The sequence below is a fragment of the Labrus mixtus genome, chromosome 3 (genome assembly GCF_963584025.1).
Source record: "Labrus mixtus chromosome 3, fLabMix1.1, whole genome shotgun sequence".
Lineage (NCBI taxonomy): Eukaryota > Metazoa > Chordata > Actinopteri > Labriformes > Labridae > Labrus > Labrus mixtus.
The window spans coordinates 16,558,400-16,576,909 of record NC_083614.1 but is presented as its reverse complement, the minus strand read 5'-3'; the positions used below and the strand labels follow the sequence as shown (position 1 = coordinate 16,576,909).

Genomic DNA, 18,510 nt, shown 5'->3' with positions numbered 1-18,510 from the left:
TTACCACAACAGTCTGAAACAACAAAGATCACAGAGATGCCTGTAGAGGTTAACTGTCTAAATAAAGAAGGCAGTGCATGATGTACTGTTAAAACTATAAAAAGATGAGTGCACACACTACAATGAACATGTTGAAAGTACAAACATATAGTGACTCCTTGAATCAACATGTATATATATGTAACAATATATGTTTGTATATCTTTGCATGTAGAACCATCAGACAGTTTTTAAGTGTAATTTTGGGGTTTCTTATTGTCCATCATTTGTCCATTGGAGTCAGTGGGGTTTTTACTTGCAGTCACAATCTCATCCACCGTTGGCACAGTGCTGCGGATGGAGGTCCCTGAGGTGATGAGACGTCCAGGCACAGCTCCCTGAGAGAGGGCGTAGGAGGAGCGGCGTAGAGACGTTCCTCTTCTCAACTTTGACCTCAGCTCCACTGGTTGATGGGGTACACTATGGACCTGCATCACAGCCAGGTGAGAGTACATGTTTGGCTTTCTTTTTTTAGTGAAATGAAACCTTATTTACATTTTAAATGGGAATACCTCATAGACAACTATATGTCATATTATAATTTAGTTGGTTCATCAAATATTAACCGTTTTCAGTTTGATGCATGTAACTAGAAAAATAGTTCAAATGTTATGTTACAAGTTGCCTTTTCCCCCAAAACACTCATTAAGAAACTTCTAATGAAAAATGTAAAATCTTCCAGATTAAAAAAAAAAAAAAAAAAAAAAGGTTTGGATTGATAAAAAGGAGCTAAGCTTCTGTTTTCCTTGCTGTCCAATCTATTCCAATTCTTTTTACTAACTTCCACACTCATTTTAAATGTTTACATTTTTTACTTTCACTCATTTTCCCCCGTCTTTGTTGAAGAACACCTCACCTTGTGACTGTCATGCACACTGAGGATAATATTGAGAGCTAGTGCAGTCATTGAGGGTAGAACAGCCGTACAGGCAGTGAGCAGAGCTGTGAGCCATACAACAGGATCAATGAAGGCTCTATCAGACACACCTGAGGAAAAAGCACACAGAGCAATCAAACCTGTTCACAGGGGTGATCAATGATAAACAGAAAAAAACACACAATTGACATTTCGCAGTGCTTGTTGTGTCCTATGTTTTGTCCACGTTTGATATTATTCGTCTCCACTAAATCCTCATCAACCAGTTTCTGCAGTAATGGTCACAGAAACAGGCCGGAGCCAGGATCAACATCACTCAGGAAACAGAGATGAAAACGATCCCATGAGAAGAAGTGTACCAAGAAAGTAATAGTCGCTGGGTGCTCTCTCGAACAAGCGGCTGTTGTGGGTGATCCTGGTACAGATGAAGAACAACACAACAGAGACACACACAGCTGCTATGTTGAACTTTGTCCAGAATCTGGTCAGCAGCACAATCTGGGAGACAAACAGAGACAGTGTTATCAGAGGGGAAAGGTTTATCTGGACGTACAGTATCTATACTCAAGGTAAACTAGAAATGTTTAATAAGTATACTATAAAAGATAACATTAAACAATCTTGTTTTTTTAATTTCATTTTAGCTCAGAACTTCTTAGTGCAAAAATCGAGAAACCTTCTTGGATATACCATCCTCAATATCGATCATTTCTAAATGATCACGTTAAATGCTTTGTTTTTCTGAATAAGATTAAGTGTTAGGTAAAGTGTGAAAAAATTACAGCTGTCAGTAAATAATATTTTGGTGTACATAATTACACCACATCACTGTGTCTTTCGACATTTGACGTAATCAGGAGTACCTCATTCAAAGTCAAAATGTCTGATTTAACTAGAACATTATTATTGTTGATAGAGGAGGCTTAACAATTCTTAATCTTCCTAACATTTTCATGTTACTTTTTTTGACTTGCTATAAGATTCTCTTAGATGCTTGCATGTTTGAAAAGAGCGATCATGACCTCTATGTTGGCGGTAAACATGGCTGCCATGGCGACGGTGACAGCCATGGTCTGGAAGTCAAAGGCCGTGTCGTGGAAGACTCCAAACGGGACGAAGAAGAGAACAAGCGAAGTGTAGACTGCGTACAGCAACGACAAGAAGAGCATGCGAGGGCTGGAGAGCTCCTGTTTCTGTCCGACGTTGTACAGCTTCGGCCACATCAGGCTGCTCTCTGCACTCACGTCCTGTAAAGAGACGAGGCAGGAAGAAGCTCTTAGAGCTGTAGTAATTTATCGTGAGTGCTGACAAGCAAAAATCAACACTTGAGTTAAAGCTCTGGGGAGGAGATTTAAGCTGATCACAAACCAGACTTAAATTATTACTAGTGACTCTATATGAGCTACAAACTCAAAGAACATCATCAGGATAACAAAGACTGTTTTATAAAGTAAGTGATTTTTAATGCCTGTCACATCAAACTACTGGGAATGTGTCAGACAAGGGGGTTAACAGAACACTTTCTAAAACAAATTTACAATTTCCAAGAAAATATTTGCAGTGAGTAATTTGTTTGACTGTTAAAGAAAGCTTTATGTATTATCAAATGACACATTCAGTGCTAAATCTATATTAAGCAGCTAATCAACAATTTAAATTATATATTTCTAATTCACATCTCTTGGTTGGAATTTATATTATGGAGATAAGAGAAATGCTGTACGTTTATAGTACAGGATGCTTTATGTAGAAGTTGTTACTTAAACACATTTATAATCAAGATAAGACATGTGTTACTAATCTGATATGAATATAAAAGCAGGGGAAGAAGTCGGCTAGGATCTAGAACTCTGCTCATGTTCGTGAGCCGTACGCTGCACAGATAATAAACTCTTCTGTTCCAGAAACAACATGATCTAACTCCAATATGCTGCCTGCTCCTCAGAGAGAGACAGACTCAGACTAAACTCCTCACCACGAGGCACAGGAAGGAATGAGGGAAGAGATAAGACATATCCCCTTGTAATCAAGGATCACCAACATCAACGAAAAAAAGGAAGTTTCTCACAGCAGCTTTGACAAAAACATCAATCTCATGAACTGTCTCACCTGTTCAAAAAAGGCTACACACATAATTGGGGCTGCGGTGTAGAAGACAGTGTAGAAGGCGATGAACCATGTCTCATACAAAGACTGCAAGAGAATTAAAAAAAGAGTAAAAGCAGGATGTATACTCAATGTTTAACTTCAGCTTTACATTTTACTCTATGAAGTTCATTCTTATTTTCTAACCTGAGCACTGAAGCCATTGAAGCAACCAAACCATATGTGCACTAGAGCAAAGCCACAAGTCTTAAAGAGGAAGTAGCGCAAAAAGAGGGAAATGCGCCTGTAGGACCATCGGCCATGGACCAGCAGCAGTCTCTGCAGGAATCTGAACTGGGACAATGCAAAGTCTGCGCTCAGCACTGCCTGTCCTCCCTCGACTCCTGCGATTCCCACACCAACATGAGCCGCTGGAGTCGGGGAAAATTGTCAGTAAGAAAAGAATCTAAACAGTTTAAAAACAGGGTAAAGCTAACAGTAGGTTTATAAAATGAGAGCTGAAAACATTCTCTTATTGTCATATTTTTATCAAACCTAACTTACTCTTTATCATGTTCACATCATTGGCCCCGTCCCCGATAGACATGGTGACTGATTTGGTGTGTTTCCTGACCAACGTGACGATGTCAGCTTTCTGTCCAGGTGTTACACGACAGCAAAGCACCGACTGACACTGGTCTGCCAGGCTCATGAACGAGGCACCCCATTCTGGTCTCTGGTCAAACTCTGCCTAACGAAAGACACCGAAAACCTCAGGTTGTATTTACACAAACTGGCCCTAGTCTCCATTTTAGCTTTGACATCTCTTTGAAAAAAATATTTTTTGAATGTATTTTAGTATGCATGTTCTTTAAGAGCAGCTGTGATTTTTTTTTTTTAAATTGTAAATTCATGGGATTGGATGACTGGGCGACAAACCCAGACAACATTTGTCTGCAGACTCTGATATTGGTTCACCTTTAAAAAGAAAAGCTTTGTTCAGTCTCTTAACAGACATGAGAAAAGCAAAACACACTGTACATCATGTGCTCAGCATCATAGAGCAGCTCATTTAAATTCAAGCTTTTTAACTTATCTATTTTGCCCCAGTGTTATCTCCAGGTTAAAAAATTTGCCCTGACGATTTCAGATATTCAAGTGAATCTCTCTGCAGCTGAAGTAACTGAGGATGATACTGTTGATTTTCATCTTCTTTGACCGATCAGATTTTGAGTTTGACATAATGTTTAAATTCTTTGACATGCCAGGGCCTTCTAGCTGCAGAGTACATAACAACACATCATAGCGTTAGGAGTTCAAGTTACATCATTTTTTTTTTTCATGACCACAAAACTCAATTGCTTGAGTGTTTTGATTGGAATCTGATTTTTTTAAACTAGGTTCTGTTTTTTTTTTTTTTTAAACACACAATGGCTGAAAGAGGAGAAGAAACAGATTTGGCGGGGGATTTTCTGGCAAAGCCTTTTTCGAGAAGGATGTTTCAAGAAAATGTGGACATCGTGATAAAGGATCCCCCAACCTAACAGCCCTGAACCAGCGAGGGAAAGCACTTTCGGAGCATTTTCAGTCCAGCCACTATGAAAGGTACATTTGGCTAGCAGAGTGGGAGACGCGTTGCAAATTGTATTGCTGGGAATTCCCTTTATTCACAACCAGTGGACTTGGTTTTTGTAATCACGCTGGGTTTGCAGACCCGAGTGCCTATCAAAGGCAGAGTCAAGCCACCAAAGCATGGCAGGACACTTACAAGCATTGGTGCTTCAGAAAGATTTTTGGAAACCATAGTGGATTAACAGCTTACCAAACAGCTATTCAGGGAAACGTAGAAGAAAGAAGGGAATGACGTGCCGGATTTGAACTATAGCCTAGTCTTCGTACATGGGTGTCCAGTTTCGCTGGAATGTGTGGAGGCCTGTTGAATTGTGTTATTTGGGTTTTATGCCATTCTCACCTGGTCACTCTAGTAAATGTGAGTTGTTGTTCTGAGTTTATTCCCGTTACTGGTGTCATGACATAGATTTGAGCTGTATGGACTGCCTATTTGTGACGCAGCTTCCTTAATGGTTTCAACATGCATTTGCCTCTGGACCATATCCAGCCCTCTCTCTCCTCCCAACATTTCCTGTCTCACTAAAAAGTTGCTTTGTAATACCCAATCACAATGTAAACAGTTCTCAAACATTGTATTCCACCTGTCCCTCCCCTCAGCTACAACAACAGTGTATCATGATACAGAGCCATTAGAAAAGTGAAAGACACCAGCTGTTCCGAAATTTTAAATCTATATGTGTGACCCATTTCTTTTATGTCCGTGTTACCAGCTCGGGTCCAGTGAGGATTACAGCAGTCTTTGATCCTGTTGTCCCCCTGTCTTCAGCCCACATGTCTGTCTGCCTGGCCTTGAAGAAACTGAACCCCGGGTCTGAGGACTGGAGTATCTGTCTGCAGGGGCAAACACACAGAGATCAATGAAAAGGTTTTTGCTGGTGCATGTATGTCTTTGTGTATTTTTATCATTGCTTACCTCAGCTCCTGCCATTCCAGTAATCTCGTATCAGGATCCAGGAGTTTGCAAGAATATCCAATATTCACTGCAGTCTCTACAAGGACGAAGGCAGAGGGAGTGGAAAGAGAAAGCGTGAAGAAGAAAGAAAGCCAAGTGAGACTTGAAACTACAACCCAGCATTCAAAACGATGACTATCTGCTACAGTGTGTAAAGAACAGAATACCTTTTTTGTCTCCAGTTAGCACCCATACTTTGATTCCAGCCTGTTGAAGCAGATCTATAGTTTCAGGAACACCCTCCTGAAGTCTGTCCTCTATGGCTGTCACCCCCAGGAGCTACAAAACAAGTTCACGTTCGAGTTCCTTTCCAATATTTAATCTATTACATGGTAACATGACTACAACGTGTCACACAGAGACAATGCAGAACAGGGAAAATAATTTGTCAAAACCAAGATATATTTGCTCCTCAGATTATTGGCCATGCTGTAAAAGTTATGAGCTATATCAATTTTGAGCCATTTACAGAAAAAAGGTTTTCACTACATTCGGCATGAGTCCACCTGCAGCTCTCTCTCCATCTCATCATATAGCCTTTCCAGCATTGTGTCACAATCACAGGTTGTCATGGCAGCAGACTTGGCCAGGGTTTTACTCCACCGCTCCCATGATGCCTCAGGAACGGATCGAACCGCAACACACAAGGTCCTCAGACAGGCCTGGGCAAACAACTGACAGAGGACAAGTGAACACATTTTTTGATAGGTTGCACGTCATCAAGTGAGGGAAGAACACACAATATAAACACCTAAGCCTCTTTTTTCACTGAGAGGTGCTGCGTGTTGACAGCAAAGGATGATATGTACACTTAAGAAGCGCTTTATAAACAAAAAGAATCGAGAATGAAAACAAGTGGATGTCTTGGTGTTACAGGGTTATTGACACTGTGACTGGTGTTAACTGTTCATCAGAAAGATGGCCTGCAGGAAAGAAAAAAAAACTGTTGTGTCTGGTTGTTGAGGCGTAGTTTTCTGTAGCGCCTACCAGAGAAGAGAGTTTGAAACATCAATCTTGGCCAGTGATGGGTTAAGAGGGATGTTTCTGAGTGTTTCCTCACACGGGTCAGGTCTAAGTCCTGAACGGACGGGAGGTTGGCGGGTTCAGCTGGTATCGAGTCATACAAACTACACTGACTGTTTATAAAGATTCTGTTGCTGGTCTATACGACTCTTAGAAACTGGATTAAGTGTTTGTCATGATCAATACAAAACAACAGTTAAAGCAATACAGATTTTGTGTGATAATGTATCATAGATTAAGGGGTAGTAATGGTGGTGTGTTGTTTGGTCTAAACAGAAATATCTCATCAATAATGGGAGTATTGTGGTTTGATTTTCTCTCGTTACCATGGTCCCCTACAAAGAAATCCTATTTTACCATAGGGATCTTTTGCACTATTCACCACTGCACTGTTTCTTATTTAGTCTTGTGCATATTAGTCTTTGCTTATTGTGTTTATTGTTGATATTTAATGTTATACTTATACAGTTCACCGAAGTTAAATTCCTTGTGTGTGTCAGCATACCTGGCCAATAAAGCTGATTCTGATACTTTTAATCCAGGGTCAATGAAGACATTGGTATTTGTTGGGAAGTGCCTTGACGGATCGCGATGAAATTTGGCACTTTAATGTCCCATAAAGTAAGTGCTTATCACTCTGAATGCCTGACATCTTTATCCATCAACGATTGAGTACCCATTAGACTTAGATACGTTTGCATGCTAACACGCTAAACTAGCACTGAGAACAAGGTAGGGATTTCCCCGTCTTCGAATCAGTGTGTTAGCATCGTCAATTTGAGCATGTTAGGGAATTTAAAATCTTCAAGACTGGATTTCTACATTTAATAAGACCTAGTAAAGGTTGGTTCAATAATAAAACATATTGATTGTTCAGTAGAAACCCAAGCTGACCTCCAAAGATCTTTCAATTCTTTCCTGATACGGACAGTCCTTCTGCAGTCTCTCCAAGATCACTATGTCCGCCCCTTTACAGTACAGCTTTAACCCACCCTCGGGCTCCCGCACTGAAAGAAAGCACAAAACCACTATGGACAACTTATTGAGAAGAGAAGTTAACAGGAGAGAACTTAGCAAAAGGGCACATTAAACAGATTAAAAAATATTGAAGATTCTTTGCTTGTGTGTATTTCTGGGCCTTCTCTCTAACCCAGTATAGACATGCGTCTTCTTTTGCTAGTAAAGTCCAGCAGTGCCAGCAGCTGATACTGTCGAGTGACACCCAGCTCGGAGACAACAATAAAGTCTCTTGTCCTGGAGAGAAATACCCAGCCCAGCTCCCTGGCAGCCCCAACAAGAGCCTCTTCGTCTGGAGACGCTGCCTGGTATACCGGAGTATCTGGAAGAATGCAGTCAACACAAGAGATGAGAATAATAAGTTGTCTTCCTAGAATGTCCTTTTTGGCAGTCAGTGACTTTCGGTGTGGTATAAGATTCAATTAGGGGTGGAAATTACACCTACAGGTCTTTTGACCTTTAAGTTCAGCATCCAAACAAGTCGTTCAGTGTAATTCAAAAACACTGTTCAAACATAAATTACACACAGATGAGAACAGATCGACTTTGAGCCACAATAACATTTTCAAACAAGGACAAAGACACAACCTTCCTTCCACTCTGCCATGACGGTGTGGCATAAAGACAGCGCTGTGACAAACTGTCTGCTGAGCGCACACTGCTGTCCTCTGAGCTTCTCCACCAGGCCGGGGGCTGACATGTACAGACCGCCGCAGGAGAACGAGTTCCAGCTTAAATCCATTGGCTGCACATGTACATGGAAAAAGTAAGTACAAATGAATTATGTTACTCTGTATTAACAGAATACAGTGGAGCAACTTGAAGGCTGAAATTATGACTTAAAACAGGCCCGAGAAAATGTTTTCCTGATGGCAGAGGGGGAAAAAAAGAAGCAAAATAGAGCTTTAAGATAGAAATTTAAAAATAATTATATGATACCTTCATGTCCTCTGCCCTGACAGATGCATCACCTGTGAAAGTAGAGAGATCAATCTCTTAAATGACTTGCAAAAAGCATCTTAAATGTAGGTAAGGTACATGGTTAAAAGAAGATGGAGAAAACACATGTGGGCTGCAGCAGGACGTGGCTCAGACATATGACACACGGTTGATGTAATTCTGACAAGGTTTCAATTACAGTTCGTCTTCAGCAGGCAGAGATGTGGTTAAATATTTAGATGATGACTTTGTGGCTGCTGGATATGTGTAAGTTAAGTGTTGAACATCTCTTGAGGAACATGTTTTAAACCCAAGGTTAATGTGAGGACACTTCTCCAGGGGGACCTTGGTATTACTGTAAGCTAGCAAGGAAACTCTAATGTTAAGTTTCCATACTGTTGGAAGAGATACAAATATCTAATTTATCTCAACTTTGTACAGAAATACATAGTGAGCATATCTACTTTCAGACATGTCCTATACAGTAGCATCTGTACAGTGTGATGAAGTCTTAAATTAGTTTACAGTACATGCTATGAAAAGGGAGCTGTGAGTACTAGGGTAAAATACAAAACTTGCAAAAAGAGCAATTATATTTGATGGACTATGCTTGAGTTGAGGCTGATCCAAATTTCCACAAGTGGTTTTAATTTCTATCTTGTCATGCAGCTGCAAGGTCAGAAAATTAAACTTTGTTTCTCAAAGCTTATTTGGAGGCGCTGGGTGTTTTGTTTTGTTCTCAGAAAATCAATTTAAATCTCTCACAGGTGTTTAGAAATAAAATAAATGAGTTCCCCGGTACAAAATTATAGCATGCTTTCAGTGTTTTCGTTACCATATATCTCCCCAGCTACACAGCATTGCCTAAAGAGTAGACAGTTCTGCGTTAGTGTCCCAGTTTTGTCACTCAGCAGGTATCCCACTTGGCCGAGCTCTTCGTTCAGTGAGGTATTCCTGGCCTGAGCTGGTCGGTCCGCCTGCTGCCAAAACATCTCCAAATCCCAGCCAATGAACTTACTGTGGACAGTGTGAATCACCTCAAATCTGTGGACACACACACACACACACACACACACACACACACACACACACACACAGTTAGACAGTATAAACACAAACACAAGTATATTACAGCCTTCCTGTTAACAGTATTGTAAACTGAACTGACGTGATATAGAGAGCTATGGGCATGGCCGGGCTGAGCAGAATGATGTAGCTCCAGAAGACGAGGAACCCTGTGTAGACAGGATTTCCGTTTACCACCAGAGAAGACAGAACTTCTGTTCGGCTCATGACCAGACTTGAAAACACGCCGCTGCCGATAGCAAGGAGCAGAGCTGCCAGCATCACAGACAGGACTATCTAGAGATCCAGAACAAAGACACATACAAGTTTGTATGTTGTACACATGTCGCCTCATTCTTGCCCCCCCCCCCCCCCTGCCCTTTACCCACTCACCCCCAGGACAACTTTGTTGAAAACTTTTTCAGTTCGAGTCTTCTTCACTCTCAGTTTCCCACAGTTCCTCAGGATCTTGGTGTCCGTGCCTGTTACAAAACAGAGTTAAGAGTTAGATGCCATCGCTCTGGCAGCCTGGCTCAGCCAGTTGCAAAACCAACGTGAAGTCATACAATGAGTATGAGTTCAAGGCCTTGTGTCAGTAAGTATCTGCTGACATGCCCTTGAGCTAGGAGCCGGCTCCCAAACCAGTTCTGGGGTGTCTGACCTCCCCTGCCAAGAGGTCAGAGGGAAGAGGGAACTTTGCTAGCAGAAATCAATAAAAGTATCACATTATGTTTTCTAAGGATGATGTCTCTATCTTACTTTAGACCGCTGATAGCTTCATGTGTAAAAATGACAAATACAGAGGATTGGCCTTTATCTTTCAACTGTTCAAGGACAGAGAAAAACTAAATCTTCCTGCAACAATATGTCAACTTTGATCGTGCATAATTCAAAGTAGGCTTTGGTGAGTGTGAGTCAGGGAGGGTAACAGTTGTAATCAGGCGGAACAGGGGTCACACACCAACAGACAGCCTCTGATGAACGGTACAAAAGTCACCTATGAATTAATTTGATGTATTGATTGGCTTTACCAGAACTGAAAGGGTCATAGCAGTGAAATCTATGACACATCTGGTCCAGTGATATCCGATCAATGATCACACTAAAGACAGGAGGAGGCTTTAATCTGTCACACATTAACAGACACACAACTGCAAGAGTTAAGTACCATAATTAGCAGTATAATGTATTCCACATAATAAAATTTGTCATTGAAATAACTGGAGGCCACAGAAGACGGTGAAATTAGTAAGTTCTAAGATGCCCAGATACACTATCACTATTTTATCCCTGTTATTGCCTTTATTTAAGTTAATGGTAGTGTCATATTTTTGACAACTGACCTGCTCACTTATATTCCACAGAAATGCATATTGATATTTTTTTTTTTCAAAACTTAATAAATTCTTCTACATGTACCAGTGTATATAGTCAAGCCATAGGCAAACTCTGTATTGCGTAGGACTGTTCCCCTCAGGAGGATGTGCTCCTTGTCCAGCGGAAGACTCTGTCCTCGCCAGTGCAGCTGACCTCTGAAGGTGTACAGGCGATTGTTGGGCTCCTCACAGAGCACCACACCTGGAAAATGAAAGGTCAATATTTTCTGTTACACTGGACAAGCGTCTCATTCAGTATCTTATCAGTATCGGTATCTTATCACATCTGAATTTCTATTTATATAGAGAGTATTTATTCACCATCAAAGGCAGCCAGTGTCTCCTCTGAGGGGTGAGAGGTCAGCTCGTTGTGTGTTTCACTGAGCGCCTGCCGGTACTTGAGGTTAGTTTCTCTGGATGAAGCAAAGACCAGATTTATAAACACTGAACAGTTGATCCATTTATTCAAAAATAAAATTGAGAGGAGGTTATATGTGGTTTGTGTGCATATATGAAGTTTTGGAAAAAGAAGAAAATCAGAGGATTTCTTCATTGGAGAACTTTTGTTTTACTTCTAAAATATAGATTCATCAAGTATTAGGTCGGTAAATAAACCCTAGTCCCATATCCCAAAAACTGCACAGACTGAGGCTCTTCTTTCAATAATTCTGTTTCCTGACTGAAACAGACTCCTTCTGAGCTCATGCAGACAACTTTACTTTAACTGACACAGAATGAATCTTACACCTTGCTCACTTCTATGAGCCACCAAAGCCTCAGATATGCAGGACCGATCCTCTGATTGGCCCAGAGTTTGTATCGGATTTTGACCCTTATTTTAAATGAGACCAGGTTTCGCAGTCAATGCCTCATGACTTGTCTTAGGAAGACATTGGGCCTATGAATTAAATGTCACATGTAGGAGCTATTTATTTGTTGTTAGAATTTAGTTTGGTATTTAGTTTACTAATATTTATGTTTATTTAGTTATTCTACACATTTCTTTATTTAGAACAGATTTTTGAAAAATATTTTCATTTGCTAGTTATTTATTTAGTACATTTAGTTTTGCATGAGTATTTTTGTTCGGTGTTTGGGTAACACTGTGGGCACCTGAGGTAATATAGGTAAGAGGCAGGGAGAGGACCAGCATGCAACTGGGTGGGCCTATGGTTTTTTTTTACCAGCGCAAGAGAGGCAGCAGGAGCCATGATTTTCTTTGTTCTTTTGTCTGCTTGCTTGCTTTTGACCAAATAAATCATCAGAAAGGCAGATCTTTTGCATGGACCATGGAGTTCATTTGCCTGCGTACACCACATCCCCATGATGCATCAGTGGACTTTTGATCATGTTTGATATAAGTTTATTTTGATTTTTTCTTTTTTTACAAATAGCCACTACTTCACATTTAAAAAAATGTTCATGGAATGAGTTTAAATGTAATATATCTTAAAAAGGGCTGTCAGCATAAAGTAGTTGATCCCTCATTACTTATAGTCTGAAATAAATACATTACATTTTTTTTTTAATGGCATGCTTTTTTGTCCCTTTAGGAGCACCGTGGATAAGCCTCTCAGTGTCTCCCTGTAGTCACAGTGATGGAAATGATCGACACCGCTGCCTCTTTTAGTGTCTAATTTTTCTTAAAAAAAGAACTCCTGACAGCTCAGTTGATGAGCCAATAGTTATGACGTCAAACATTTGACTTTTTTCACCTTTCTTTTTAGCGGTTTTCATTTTGTTTTTGATCCGTAACGACTTCCTTTTTTCTCTAGGTAAGTGAATGTCATGACCTTTAACCTACAAGAAGGTCCTTACTTTATTTCAAAATAAAAGCAGAGTTGATTCAAACAGCAAGTAACATACTCTCAGCTTAAGACAGTAAAACAATTCAGAATAAAAGCTTATACATTTTTTTATATTTTCAAATGCGGAATAATGAAATTTTAAACATGCGACAAATGGCGATAAACTATTGAAATGTTGCAATTAATTGCAACAAAAAAAAAAATTGACAGTCCTAATCTTAACATTTGATCTACGTTCTTATACTGTATGAGTTTGTTTACCTAACTGCTTTTATTTGTTTTCAAATATAGTGTAAAAAAAGCACTGCTACCACAACAACAACAACAACAACAACTACTATTCTACTACTACTGGTATAACCTTCAAAACATGATATATATAAACAGAGTTATGATGATTGAATTCTGGACATGTAATGAATATATGAGAGTTATTAAACAAAAGAGACTGATGGTGTTCCTTACCCATCAATATCTGCTGTCTCCACATAACACAGACTGTGAGGCTCTGAACTACTCAGAAGGAGAAGGTCGGCCTGGAAAACAAGAAAGAAAATATAGAAAATAAAAAGAGAGAGAGAGGGCAGAGTGGAAAGTGACAAATACAAACAGGAGAGCTCATATGATTCTTATACAAGAATTAAAATGCAACATGCAAATACTAAATTAGTAATGAATACTCATGTATTCTATCAAGTATTCAACACTGTAGTTTTAGTTAGTATTTATGAAAATACTTCCTGGTAATAAACAGACACGTAGTTTTTCATAAATCTGTTAACGTGTGTTTTTGTATATTGAAAAACTCACAGGGATGACTTGGTCTTTACAGATTCGCAGTACATCTCCCACACACAGATCGTTCCACTGGGCTGTGCTGAACCTGGTGATTGAGGAGAAGTGACAATATAGGAAAAATAATCAACCGCCTTCACTAGCTACATTTTTTAACAATCTGGTTGAACATCTCTTAATAATGTAAAGCTACTGCAGGGTATCATTTAAAACTGTATGGAAGGCCCTGAATCCAATTGTATTTGAGTTCTAAGAAAACTGTTTTTGATTTCTTAGTTGTTCTTTTTAATGTAGACTGTCAATAGCCTACATGAAAAAGGAAATGTAAGTCACAGAGTGCAAAACTAAAGTACTTAAGAAGAAACAGACTTCAGAAAATATTGTCGAGACTGTGATTGTCGTCTTCATATAAGTGTGGAAAACGTGGTGTGTGTGTATGTGTTTTGCCAAGCTCTAAAGCACAAAGGGACCATCTAGGGATTCACTCATTCACACTTCATTAGAGCTTCATTAGAGAGCTGTTTCAAACTGGCACTGTGCTGAGTCTTGAGAGAATAACCCACTGTCTTTGTCCTCACCTCTGGGAGATGAGTATGTCGCAGGGTCGGGAGTTAATCTCTAAGTCACTGCGTCTCCTTGCCTGAATCGGAAATGGAGAGAAAGAGACACACCAAAAAGACAGAGAGACCGATGGAGAAGTGGGACAAGGATGTGGAAAAAAAAAAAAAGAGTGATGGACAAGCATTGTGTGAGAGGGAGTGAGGGTGGCCATGAAAGGTTGTACGGGAGAAAGAAGAGAGGAGAAACGCCATTACTGGGCTCTACAGTGACACCAGCTGGAAGATTTACGCCCTCCACTAAATGATAAGTCAATAGAGAGGGGTCAAGCAAGCGTTTCACCCAGAGCTGTTAACGACCGTAACTCAGTGATGCACTTAACCAGAGAATTCGCCATGCAAAACATCACGCCTGCATTTAAAAGGAAAAGCTTTAATGATAGGAGAGGAAATTAATGTTACTGGGATGACTGGTTTTGTCAGTAAGGAGAGGACAAGGAGTCAATGAGGACAATGAAGGAGAGGAAAGAGGGCAGAGATGCTTAAGTACCAGGTGCATAAATGCATCCTGAGCTGGTCGTATATTCATGTTGAAGCCCATGCATTTGTGTGTGAGCCAGTGTATTCACCGCTGAGGGAACATAACCCCACCCTGAAAAAAAGAGGGTGGACTACGAAGGGAGCAGTGGCCTCACCATGTCGCTGGCAAGGTCTTTCAGGCCTCTCACAGAGAGCACAGCGAGCAGTGGGATGATGGTAATGTACCAGGGGATGGATGAGATGGCAGGGACACACTGTAAACAGCAAGGACAAGTAGACACAGTAACACATCCTGAACAATATGGACACACAAAGCACTTCAAAACTATGCTTTAAAAACAAAGAGTTAAAAATGCTCTAAAAATAGAGGACAAAGATTTGAGATGCATTTTGTCAAACAAGGCATATGTGATTATCAAATGGACAGATGGAATCCTCCAGAAGAACAATTCCTGATGAATTATAGCCAAAAGGCCTTTATTTCCTTTTAAACAACATTGTTAAAATAACTTTTAGAAGGGAACTGTTTTCCTTTCTTGCCACCCTCCTTTGAAAAGAAAATCATGAATATCCATATTTGCTATCTAAAAATACTTTTTAGCAGATCATTTGTGAAAAGGCCTGCAGAGTATTATAAAAAAATATGCAATGCACAATGACATTGTTCATTGCTACAATGTAGTGTAGTGCGAAATGTACCCCACGGATAAATAAAGTCAAAAATATTAAGGGGGCTTATGAGGCATAACTCAGTTTCAATCTGCTCCTCTTCAAGATTCACTAAACACCACGTGTTTGCAACATGTCCCTCCTAAATCCAAAACAGCAGATTTTTAACCAAAAGCAAACTGTCACACATTAATCTGAGGATAACAGATAGAGAGCTTGAGCTTCATTGGACTGCATCAAACTGGTGTGAAATCATAACCGTTATACACAGACCTCTATACTACCTCTATTTGTTAATTACACATGCTGAGTGAGAAAGTGTTTATTTCTTAATGTTTATGTGTGTTTCCTTTTATAACCATGATATTTAGTTGAAAGCCAAGCCCATTAACAAAATGTAAACCAAGCTCTCGAGTCAAAATGCTAGAGAGACCATCTGAGCCTTTATCTGACCTGCAACACCACCATGAGGAGGAAGTAGAGATTGGCGACTCGCTGGAACTGTTCGAACAGCGTCAGCGGCAGGAAAGTCAGGGGGGAGTACTTGTAGCTGCGCAGCACATTGTCCTGGTAACAGGGAGGGAGGGAGAGGGAGGGAGAGAGAGAGAGAGAGAAAACAGGGAGAAGAACATGTGAACACATTCTCCTGCTTTCTTTGACATGAGCATGCCAACAGGTGTTTGGTTTCCATGTGGAGGGAAGGAAGTACACGTTGTGCCTGACTCACCGAGTAGCGTCCCCACCGGATGCTCAGAAAGGATTTCTTCTGTTTGTGTTTGTGATAGTGTCGACTGTTCGCCCTCACCTCCCATGTGAGACCTGCCAGACACATTATGTTTAATTGAGACCACTTAGTGTGAAATGCAGGCATACAGTATGTTGTGTCGTGCTATTACACCACATCAGAAAGGGATTCTCTTAGAGAGCAGAGCAGCAGAGCCTTAAAGAAGACAAAAAAAGCGAAAGAAATACAACACTTTAAAGAACACTTTCATCCATATAAAAGAAAATCACCAGCACATCGTGTAAACGTGACACTGATAGTTTAAGTGAATAAATATTAAAGTTAGAGTTTGTTTCATTTTAAACCAAAACGCTTAATCCCTCTGACCTTTAAAGGCATCACAATTAACACAGAGAGGTAAAGAGCGAGCGAGCAGCATGTGAAGAAAAAGAAAAATGAGGGATGGAGATTAAAAGAAGCGACATACCAGAGTCGACACTTTCCTTTGCCATGATGCTGATTGGACTCTGACGTCGAATGACTCTGGTTATGCTGCACAAAAAGAGACAACAGAGTGAACTGAGGTCAACCTCTCAGACTCATTTATTCATCTTGTAACTCATTAAACCGAGTCACTCACCGTCACCATAGCACAACACATAAAAGCCTATAAATCACTGCTGCTGATTTAAACAGCCCCCTGCTAGTTTTAGCTATACTCAATATACCCATCTTTTATTGAGCACATCACAAGATAAAGAAACAATTACTAAGGTGAACTTAAGTCATGTTTTTATAGGATGAAGCACTGAGTTATGTACCAACTCTTCTGGCTGAAGCTCCGCTGGAAGTTGCATGAGCCCTCCTGATGAGAAAGAGCCGAGGTTGTTCAACTCCAAACATCTGCATCACACTGACAAGGAATGATAATTAGGTTAACATTTTGAAATGTAACGTATGACATTTCATGCTATATTTTACATGCATGTTAGTAAATTGGTAGCATATCAGGTTTGCCAATAACTCAACATAGATTAAAGACCTAGAGAACATAGAAGAGTCAGCTTTGCTTTAAATGAATCTTGTTTGTGAGGGAGTGAATAGTAGCTTTAATGTTGAAAGTAATGACAAGCAGCATACAAAAATAATCAACATATAGCCGTGCACTTGCCTGCATTGTGTCCGAGTACTGTAGTCAGGCAGCGTTAGCAGCCAGGTGACGGAGCTGATCCATCAATCATGAAGCCCTACTGACCGCACAGATAGATTAACTCGACTGTTTTCATAACCATTCTTCAGCTGCTTTTCATAAAACACCTGTGTCATCCATCCCCCTCCTCGCCCTGTTTGCTTATTCTGGTGAGACCTGTAATCAGCCCGCCCATCTCCCTCACAGGTGAAGGCTCAGGTATCGCAGACTGTGCTCCCATAGAGCTTCCCTGAGGAGAGAAGGAGGGGCAACAAGGCTTGTGGAGTATATGAAATCACTGTTTTGTTTATGTCATTTTATGAAGCTGTTAAACTGTGAAAATTTAAACACTTTTACAATATTCCAGAAGGTTAGGTTTTTTTAACGAGCCTTTATAATGTCAGTGTTACAGAAAGGCTTTGTAACAGTATGGTAATGTTGCTTTTAGGCCATGCAACATCGGGAGTATTTGATTACAGGAATGTGAAAACAATAAAACTTTGCATTCAGAGCGGGAATGAATGGCCGACACCAAACTCCAGTCCTCATTTTATGTTTTTTTTCCTCTCACACAACCTCTCTGTATGCTCTTCTCCTTTTTCTCATTCCTCCTTTTGTGTTCATAAACATCTTCTGAGTATAAACTTTTCTGATATTGTTTTCATGTTTCATAAGAAATCAAACATGTATAAAAAAAGTTTTTACTTACTAAAGACAGATTAAATAAGGATTGTTTCCAGTCTTTTTTTATGTTTCCTTAACTGCTGCAAAACAGGCAAATGAAAAAATAAACATGTCTTATATTTGTCCATATACATCATTTCATTTCTACGGTGTTCAAAAACGAACCCTATATATAATAAAGGTTGAGTCGTCCTTTGATATTTAATGGACCAGTTATTTTCATCTAGATTAAAATAAATGATTGAACCAGAATAAAAATGAAAAAAATCTATTCTCAGATAGAACCAGATTTTTTAAGTAGTTGTTAAGACCGTAAGCAGACACTCAGTAAAGAACAACAAACTCTGTAAATACATCATCAACATTTAGGTCAAAATCGTTCATAGTATGGGGCGCTGGTGGTACAAAAGGGTCTAATGTTTATTCCTGCCTCTCTGGCCTCAATAACACACTGAATGAGTTTAAAGCTTTTACTGTAAAACTTAACTAAGATAAAAAATAAAAACAGATGCTGCTTCTAGCTCTGGAATGAAAGAGAA

General features: G+C 39.9%; 1 protein-coding gene across 2 annotated transcripts; it reads right to left on the bottom strand.

The window, feature by feature from the left end:
- Positions 1-23: 23 nt before the first annotated feature.
- On the bottom strand, positions 24-17,015 carry atp8b3 (ATPase phospholipid transporting 8B3). 2 transcript variants are annotated; one of them, XM_061033321.1, is made up of 28 exons: positions 16,920-17,015; positions 16,586-16,650; positions 16,102-16,193; positions 15,828-15,941; positions 14,861-14,959; positions 14,187-14,248; positions 13,624-13,696; positions 13,279-13,349; positions 11,327-11,418; positions 11,049-11,207; positions 10,023-10,111; positions 9,733-9,926; positions 9,400-9,608; positions 8,565-8,596; positions 8,214-8,370; positions 7,759-7,947; positions 7,503-7,636; positions 6,092-6,259; positions 5,753-5,864; positions 5,547-5,622; positions 5,341-5,464; positions 3,566-3,752; positions 3,209-3,432; positions 3,026-3,109; positions 1,939-2,163; positions 1,276-1,414; positions 896-1,026; positions 24-467 (listed from the first exon to the last, which is right to left on the bottom strand). In XM_061033321.1, the coding sequence occupies exons 2-28, from the start codon at positions 16,608-16,610 to the stop codon at positions 231-233; spliced, it is 3,498 nt and encodes a 1,165-aa protein (XP_060889304.1). In that variant the 5' UTR covers positions 16,611-16,650; positions 16,920-17,015; the 3' UTR covers positions 24-230. The 2 variants fall into 2 exon arrangements, with proteins under 2 accessions (XP_060889304.1, XP_060889308.1); XM_061033325.1 differs by having other exon boundaries at positions 7,503-7,615.
- Positions 17,016-18,510: the final 1,495 nt, after the last annotated feature.